The sequence below is a fragment of the Morus notabilis genome, unplaced genomic scaffold (assembly GCF_000414095.1).
Source record: "Morus notabilis unplaced genomic scaffold, ASM41409v2 Scaffold372, whole genome shotgun sequence".
Classification (NCBI taxonomy): domain Eukaryota; kingdom Viridiplantae; phylum Streptophyta; class Magnoliopsida; order Rosales; family Moraceae; genus Morus; species Morus notabilis.
In genome coordinates, this window is record NW_010361630.1 from 269592 (window position 1) to 278772 (window position 9181).

Sequence of the window (9181 nt, forward strand, 5' to 3'; positions counted from 1 at the left end):
AATTATAAGTCATTTTAAAAGTCAAAAGAACAAAGTAAAATTCACGATAAACCTCAAAAACTATTAATGATATTAACCCAAAACCTAATAATTTCTTAGTGGAGAATGAGTGGCAAGCCTTTGATATCTTCCTAGGATTCCCAAGCAGCGAAAAGTTGACCGACTGCTCTCTTTTTTTTTTTTTTTTCAAATTTTCCCCTCTACTTTTAGAAAAGAGAATACGATACAAAAAAAAAAAAAAAAAAAAAAAAAAAAAAAAAAAAAAAAAAACTACCAGTACATAATTCAAACCGGTTATAAGTTTTTAAAATTATCACATTTAAAAAAAAAAAAAAAACTGGTTATGTCATTAAATTATTTTCTTTTAATTTAACATGCATGATTATAATGTCAGATAGTATGAGAATTATGCTGAGCACTAGCAAGTAAAAAAGCATGTGTCACTAACCCCAGAATCAAGCATATAGTAACCCATCATTGTTAGAACTAAAGCTATGGTGTATCACTATAACTATATGTTGAATGCTGTCAAACAAATCAGAACAAAAAAAATAAAAAACAAAAAAACAAAAAAAATAAAAACAAAAAACAAAACCATTAAGAAATTAAAAAACTTCCAATATACGAGACAACATTTCAATCACTTCCTAGGATTCCAACAAGACTCCTGTTTTTTCCTCTTTTTTCGGAGTCAAAAACAAAAATACAAACCACATGGGAGAAAAATGAAAAGATGCTGAAATGAGAGAGAAAGAGGAAGACTCTTGGTGCAAAACGTTAAAATAATAGAATATAATAAATATTTCCTTTTGTGCCACCCACGTGGGTTTGCATGTATTTTGTTGTCTTGATGTCATTACCTTGGAGCAACACACAACAAACACATGATACAACGAGAGAGAGGAATAAAAAGAAAATAGAAATTAAAGTAATAGCTCTAAAGGGCAATCTGTGACAAGTTTGAAACTCATCAAGGAGCTTTTTGATAATGATGATTCCAAAGAACATGAAAATCACGGGCCTCTAAAGAGACAAAATTTAATACTTGACAATAAGGAGAGTAAATAATAAATTCAGACTCTTTCTTACAGACAATTTTAATCAAAAACTAAAGAATATGGAACAAGACATGAGAAAATACCTACAAAAGTGACCCTTTCTCTCCCTAGTGTTTGCGTCATTAATATATATAAATATATATATATATATAATCCACACTTCTGAAATGTTACTAACACAAGAATAAATCCAATTAAAGTATTAAGTTTACACTGAAAAAAACTGACCTCGCCAAGCCTAAACTCAAAATCCAGCTATATGAATATTTTTTTTTCTTTTTTTTTTTCAAGTTTTAACTTTTTTTTTTATTTTCTTTTGTTGGCAGTTCATAAGGTAAGAAGACAATATAAGAAACCCACCATTGCATAGAGCTCACCAACAAAAACTGTTAGCCTATCACTTTGAAGCTGTGCTGAATTTTGATGTATTGGAGGGCTTTCTCAGCCATAAATTTCTGCAGCAAAGATGACGAAGCTTTTAAGAACATTATCAATAAATACTACGAGCTCTCATCGACCTGTTTTTGCACGCTTCATTCCACTTGTGTTGAAGGGCGAGACACTGCCGCTCGGCCCAGGACTCTCTTCTCTGAAATTGGAATTCAGCATAGCTAATTCGCGCAACTGCTGCCTCTTGATATAATCCTGTGACTCATCCTGTGTATGGAAGGTTTTACCCAAACAGAAAGAAAACGAATAGCAAAGGTCAAAACTAAGACGATGACACACTTGGTGAATACTAGTATGAGCACATTAAAAAGGTTTTCCCTGCTAGAGTTAACTGAGAACAGACGTCGAGTTTTTCCTTATTTGATCTTTTATGAGATATGTCAACGTGTGTACAAGTAAAAGACGGGAAGGGAAAATAAATAAATAAATAAAAGTAAAAAAAGGCGAGCATCCACCTTCAAACCGCCCTTTTCCTCGTTGCTAGAAAGCATACGATGGTCTACATCTTTAGAATTTACCGAAACAGGATTACTCAGAGTTACAAATCTTAAGCATGACACCTTGCTGACTACTTGCTAAGACGGAAAAAAGATGCCAAAAAACAAAATTGTCTATGAACTCCTACAATTTTCAACGAATATACTCTTAACATAAAAATCATCAGGAATAACAAGGCCATGCAGTTTAAAACTAAAGAGCAAATTGGTGAACTCGCCCTTTAAACGCATTGTTCTAAGATTTTTACCATTTACTCTTGATTAATACTCTTTTAACTAATATAGTTCTTTGATTAAAGGATATTAATCAAGGGTAAGAGGTAAAAATCTAAGACCCCTTCATTCTAAGGGGTATTTTTCTCTTTTTCCCTTAACTAAATGGGTTTGTAGCTTGCTAAAGCCTTAAATGAGCCTATTATGAATGGGCTCCTAAGTTATGGGATTCCTTTTTCTTTTACCTTTTAACTTTTAACTGGGGAGAATGAAGCAAATAGCATATTTATAGTAAATAACTGAGGTAAATAGCAAAGTTTAAAACTATTTTAAGTAAATAGCAATTTACGACTAATAAAAGAATTTTTCCACGTAAATTTTCTTTTTACAACTGGCAAAAGATTTTTTTCTACGTAAACAAAGATTTTTTACCACATAAATTATTTTTTACTAGTAGTAAATGAAGAATTTACACGGTCAATAGTTATTTACTTCAAATAGTTTTAAAATCTGCTATTTACTTAATTTAATTTCATATACATGCCATTTACTACAATTTATGTTTTAACTATTTACCTGCCTGAGGGAACAGATTATTCTCTTACCTAGTCTTTTTAAATACATTTTTTTCCAATATTTTTTGTCGTTTCAAAAGCATGTTTTATTTTATTGACTTTCTATTTCAGTCTTTTGTTATAAACAGATTTCAAGTTGCATCATGATATTGTATATCTACACATAAACAGAGTATTTGAAAAGCAAAAAAGGTTCCAAAACAAAAATGCACAAAAGAGCCATCCGCAATAATCTTCATGAATTCTCTATTAGTGAACCGGAAAAGAAAATAATGAGAAGAAAAGGATTGCAGAAATTACCACCGGTTTGAGCAATTCTTCGATAATCTCCTGAGCCTGTCTGAGCTTCATATCAACTACATTGGCAGGTAAATCAGCCTCAATTAGAATGTGGAGAGGTTCATTCAGATGTTCATAGCCTGGTCTTCCCCGGAGCTTTTCCTCCTTGAGAATGGAAGGAAAAAGAAATGAATTATGTAAAACCAATCTTTTAACGTATGACAAACTAGGTAAAGAGCTCCATTAATCAATGTAATATCATCCAAGTCAGGTGTACCGGCTCATCATCTTTTTCCCATAAGAAACATAAACTGACCCATCATTGAAAAAAGCAACTTTGTTATAGACTAGGGGGGAGGATGTACAGGTCTCTTGTTACCTTGTCTGGATCCTTTATAGATCCCTTCCCTCTGATGTATACACGGCAGCCAGTAGTAGCTTCAACCCTTTTCAGAGAATTACCCCGAGGTCCGAGAAGTCGCCCAACGAAATTGAACTATAAATGGTTCAACAGTTAGCTATAGCATTTCAACATGTAAACACAACCAAACAGATAGGACTTTACGTACTAGCATCTAGTGCAAGGCTTACATTGGGATAGGTATCTACTGGAATTTCCAGGCGTAAAATTCTCTTCATAGTATACGAACTAGGACTTGCAGGAGCACCTTGCCAATCCATTGTCATTCCAGGGGGGCCACTTATTCTCTGCAATGTTTAGGATTTTTAATCATTAGCGGTTATCACTTTGATAGAAACAATAAGTCGATAACAAATAGAGAGAAATGAAGAGAGCGTGCAAATTCTTGCAAAATGAAAGGCGCGGTCACCAACGAAAGTGATGCAAAATAGTTTGCTCCTAAATAATTAACCAACATGAGAAACAAATGTGCAGTCACAAAGTGCAAATTGCAAGGATCACTGTCATTAGTTACCTTTGCAAGTCAGTCTAGAGCTGAAGATACCCTATAATCCTATGGTTGATTCCTATCTTTCATATGAACTATTACAGGCAAAAATGCAAATTCGATGTGTCAACATAACTCATATATTGAGAACAGACACATGCAATTTCTTCTCTTTTTTTTTTTCTTTTCTTTAAAGCCTGACACTTTAACATGCTTAATAAATTGTCATGTAACGAGTAAAGTACTGTTTAAGTTGAACCTTGTTTTTGTTTATTTTTGTTCCATTTTTTGTCACCTGTACAATCCTCACCCAGTTGTAAAACAAATAAAATATATATGGTAGAAACTAGAAAGGGACCATTCTGTGAACAGAGATTGGAAATTAAGTTCGAACATTCATGCGGAATAATCTATATCCTCATCAATTAAGTTAAAGTACTAGTAGTCTAAAAACCCACGGACATTACATGAAATCCTTAAATGTTTAAGGGTGTGTTCATTTCACAACTCCAGTCATAACTCAATGTTTAAGAAATTAGAAACTAAGGTATGAACATAGTAGACGTGCAGAAAGACAATAAAAAATTTTGGGACTCAAAGACAATAAAAAATTTTGGGACTTAAAGAAGTCCTGTTACAAATGAGCTTCATCCATCATAACCCAAATCTAAATTAGCGAACTGGGTTGAGAGGGCAGGAAGAAGGGGAAGTAGGAAATCCAACAACCATACATCACGAGGAAGAGAAATGCCATCGAGACCAATGACAAAACAACTAATTCGTTAGATATGAATGTCACCCCAAAACAAGTACAAAGACATTCGTTTGATATGATGTCACCCCAAAACAAGTACAAAGAGAAAAAATTCAAAACCCTCTAACAACATTGACTAAACTTTTAAGGTCCGTTTGGTTCACGCGTTCAAGTCAGTGATTCCAATTCATTGGCGGAAACTTTGTGAGAGAAAAAATTTTTGAATTCAAATTCTTTGTAAGATGAAAAACACTAGAGCAGAACCAGAATCATGGGTTCAAGTATAGAAACCAAACGGAGCCTTAAAGGAAAAATATATATACCGCAGAATTGCAGTCAGTTTATAAACTAGATGCACATATAGATAAATAGTGACTCTCGGGGTCTGCTCTTCAGTGTTACAAAGAAACGGCGCAGCTTGTTCTCACAAAGGTGCTTGCACCATTATTCAATACATTGGCAGTAGCAGTCATTTAAGGTATTTACTAACAAACAAGCATCATAACTAAAATAAATTTAGTGCACAAACATCATAAGCAAAAGAAACTTAGTTCCCAATCTATAATGCATCTTAAATCACATGCGACATGACTGCAGTTCCTGATTTCATGACGCATAAAATGTTACTGCTATTTTGCCCATAAGCAAGCAATTATGTTTCAATTAAAAATGGAGGTAAGGGAGAAAGTGTGCATCTAGAGAAAGTGTGCATCTAGAGGAACATAAACAAGATGCTAATAGAACATTACAGTTAATTACCTCCTGAGGAAGTCCATTCCATCCACCAAATCCTGTTCCAGAAACATTTGACATGAGGTTTGAAGATGCCATGGGACTAGGGCTTCTATGCCGAAGCCTGTCAAAGTCACCGAAACCTTGGTTGGACATCATCCCAGATACTTTAAATATCTCTGCAACATTCATAAGCATTAGGTATGAGTAACAAAACCACACTTCGGAAAGCAAAGAACGGTGAAGACGGGCACCAAAAATTCTATAAACAAAATACATCATTTACTTAGAAGGTCAGTTAGACATCAACCACAAATAAAGAATAAAGAGAAAAGTTAAACAGCATCAACTTACAAGTTAGAATCCAACTTTTCCAGATAACTAAAAAGATCATTTTTTAATACCTCATGCGAGAACACGTCAACAAAAACAGTTCAAGGTTGCTAAGATATATGTTGAAGGCTCGTCCACGTATTTTATTCCTACAAAGCCAAGTTTTGTAAAGTCTGGGAGAATAATCTAGATATATGGTATATGATGATCAGGAATTTAGACTTGTAATCTCTAATTATTCATATTAATTTCGGATAAGATTTGTTTTGGTTTTTCATCTTTATCTTACCTATTGCCTATTTGTAAGCAGGCTTGATTATTTTAAACACTTAAAAGAGTTATTTACAACATTATTGAAATATGCCATCTATTCATCCTCTGTCTCTCTCACACTCTTTTTCTTCTCTCTTTATCTGCTACTCCTCTGTCTTCCCTTCGTCCTGCCTCATCAAAGCACCAAATTTCTAGTACTTCTGAAAAGGGGAAAAAATGGCAAACTAAAATTCTATGTAGAAGCGTCAAATCTCCAAAGCACTACACACTTCACCATATACCTAAGCATCATACTAATCCATATTTTACACCAGTTTTGTAATAGCAAATTGATAAAAATAAAATAAACATGACAAATGCTCCAATTTTTTTTCCGACTAACTCTTTAACGAGTGGTTAGAAAGCCCCAAGGTCATCTCAAATCACCCCATTACAGACTGCTCCATTAGGTAACTAAGCAACTAAGAGTTCATTCCCTACTGCAACTAAGCATGTATGCAGCTTTTCGATAAAAAGCTTTTTGACAATAGAGAAGTCCTAGTTAACTACTTGATTTATAAAAAATGCACTTAAAGTGAGTAAAATGGTTGAAACATTTCAAACAGCAAGGCAGGCACACTTGATCATGCAGGTTTTACAACTAATCAGCACATTGCATAGACTGTAATCCTGCCTAGTGATCATTATCGAAGTAACTCAAGCATAATCAAAACGCAACTTCCAAATTCCATTTTGAAAAAAGTAACACTAACATCGCTAGCGCTACTGTTGGGAAGGATTTCATCTCTATTAGAAGATGCGCCTATCTAGACACAAGAATTCAAAAGAATCGCGTTTCAAAAGAAAATCTACCTTATCATTCTCTCTCATAGCGTAGACAAGAGATAAGGACTACAGTCAAGAAATTGAAACCTCCTTTGACTATAATCCCTCGTATTTATTTATCACTGTAAAGGGGGTCCTTATTTTCCATTCTATAGACTACGCTCTTCTATTCTGTTGATTTCTCTCTCTCTAATATGCCTTATTATTTCTTCCCTTCACTAACTTGATCGTCGGAGTGCAAACATTTGTCTTGTAGGTCTTTCCCACAATCAACATTGGAAGTGATCGTGGACCTCATACAAATTCAATTATAGATTTCAGCCTCGACAACTTGCTCTCCACTCCTTAGTCCGAGTTAATTCAACTAAAGTTAACATAGCGAAATTCCGCAAAAAAAGAGAAATTTCGATAACGAAAAGCATGGTGATCAGCACAGTAAACCACTCAATTTAGCTACTATTACACAATAGACACAGTGAAAAACCATCAAACGGATCTGGAAACACAAGGGACCACATTTACCATGCCAAAGGAAACAGTTAAGGGGACAAGAAAAAAAGGAAATTTAAGATCAACCCAGAAAATCCTAGATCCAGAAATCAAAACAAGGTCTAACAAGAAAGCACTGAACCTTGATTCAAGAGGCGGTTACATATCGGCAGCACTTGCACAAAGGGTGTAAGCTTCTGATGCTCGGCCAACAGCTCTGACAAGTACTGACTACAGAAAAGGAACAACAAAAAACCATACACAGATAACAAAGTAACAATTTTTCAGATAATCAGATTACCAGAAACTCAAACAAAGATTGTAAATTTTCACCATTTTCTCATCTGGGCAAACCTTAATTTCATCAATAAGTACCTGTCAACATCTGGGTTGCTTCTAATCTGGGGAGAAGCAGCTCTGGCAGGTGAGAAGTTGGGATTATACAAACCTGACATATCTTTTCTTTTTTTTTCCTTTTTTTCTTTTTTTTTCTTTTTTTTTTGTTTTCCTCTTTACCCTTTTCTCAGAGAATTTGAACAAACAAAAGAATGGGATGGGAAAAGGGTTTTAGTTGTTGTTGATGTTGGTGTTGTTATTGCAGAAGAAAAAAGGAGGCACGCAAATACAGCACCATCAATAAAAAGGGAGATTTGTAATAACAAGAAAACAATAAATAAAAATATAAGAAAAAAATTGAAAAAATAAAATAAAAGGTTTACTCCAGTCGACAGCTTTCTCTCTGAGTTTTGCAGAAAGGAAGGCAAAAAGATTTTTAATGATTTTCTTTCTCCTTTCCTCTTTTCTTTTTCCAACTAATACAGGTTTTTTATTTTTTATTTTCTTTTTTGCTATTAAATATTAAATAAAATAAAAAAATGAGTAGAGACTAGAGAGTTGGACTTGTAAAAGACTTGAGAATGGAAGAAACTATTTTTGTAAGTGCAATCTGTTTTGTTTAAGGAGGTAAAGATTTGCAGACAAAAATTTTTTCTTTTTATTTTTTTTTCACAGTGACCGAGGAAGTTTACTACACATAGAAAAGAAAAGGGAAAAAAAAAAAGCTTGTTTCCTTTTTCTGACCTCAAAATCTTATCAAAATTACAATAAAAATAAAAAATAAATAAACAGAATTCTATTAATTGCTTAAAAATCTAATAACTGTTCAAAACAGTATCTTATCAATCTATTTAAATTCTCTCTCTTTGGCAGCCTATGAATTCTCTCTTTAGCAAAAAATAATAAGTTGTTGTTCTTATCAACCTATTAAATTTTTGTTATATGTTTTTTTTTTTTGGTAGATTTTGTAATAATGTTTTTACTGAAGTGAAAATGTGGAAAATGTTGGGTAAGTGGAAATGTAAAAATAGCGGTGAGAGAGGGGGACACGTGTCGGGCATGCAGGGGAATGAAGGTGTTATAAAGAGGAGAGAGAGGGAGAGAGGGAGAGAGAGAGAGAGAGACGCTCTCGTATCAAATGCCCCCAAAACATTGACAATGATGTTTTGCCAACGCACCCTTAGCTGGACTCTTCCCCAAGAGTACCCGATGGTTTGACCAAACTACATAACACGACGTCGTTTTCCCTCAGTCAAGAATTTTCCTCCCTCCTGAGAGATTTCCTTGTTTACTTTTTTTTCCGCCATATTTATGACCTTTTCCATTTTATTTTTGGTTTTTTTTCTTTTTTTTAAAGTTCCTCTGATAAATTAGTTCTACGAACCGTGTCCGTTTATAATTATTAGATTAAATTAAAAAAATATATAAAATATATATTTTTTAATATATTTTTTAAAAT

At 33.7% G+C, this 9181-nt stretch overlaps 1 protein-coding gene across 1 annotated transcript; it reads right to left on the reverse strand.

Moving 5' to 3' along the window:
• Window positions 1–741: 741 nt before the first annotated feature.
• Window positions 742–8170, reverse strand: LOC21392128 (KH domain-containing protein At2g38610). Its single transcript, XM_024167086.1, has 7 exons — window positions 7762–8170; window positions 7529–7617; window positions 5494–5645; window positions 3664–3780; window positions 3452–3568; window positions 3094–3237; window positions 742–1715 (listed from the first exon to the last, which is right to left on the reverse strand). The coding sequence occupies exons 1-7, from the start codon at window positions 7839–7841 to the stop codon at window positions 1569–1571; spliced, it is 846 nt and encodes a 281-aa protein (XP_024022854.1). The 5' UTR covers window positions 7842–8170; the 3' UTR covers window positions 742–1568.
• Window positions 8171–9181: the final 1011 nt, after the last annotated feature.

Excerpts from the sequence above, each read along its gene's own strand:
- LOC21392128 (XM_024167086.1), bottom strand. The coding sequence starts at position 7,841 with ATGTCAGGTTTGTATAATCCCAACTTCTCACCTGCCAGAGCTGCTTCT. Across the intron at positions 3,569-3,663 it reads CAGTAGATACCTATCCCAAT|TTCAATTTCGTTGGGCGACT; the intron begins GTAAGCCTTGCA and ends AACCATTTATAG. Across the intron at positions 1,716-3,093 it reads AAGAATTGCTCAAACCGGTG|GATGAGTCACAGGATTATAT; the intron begins GTAATTTCTGCA and ends TTCCATACACAG.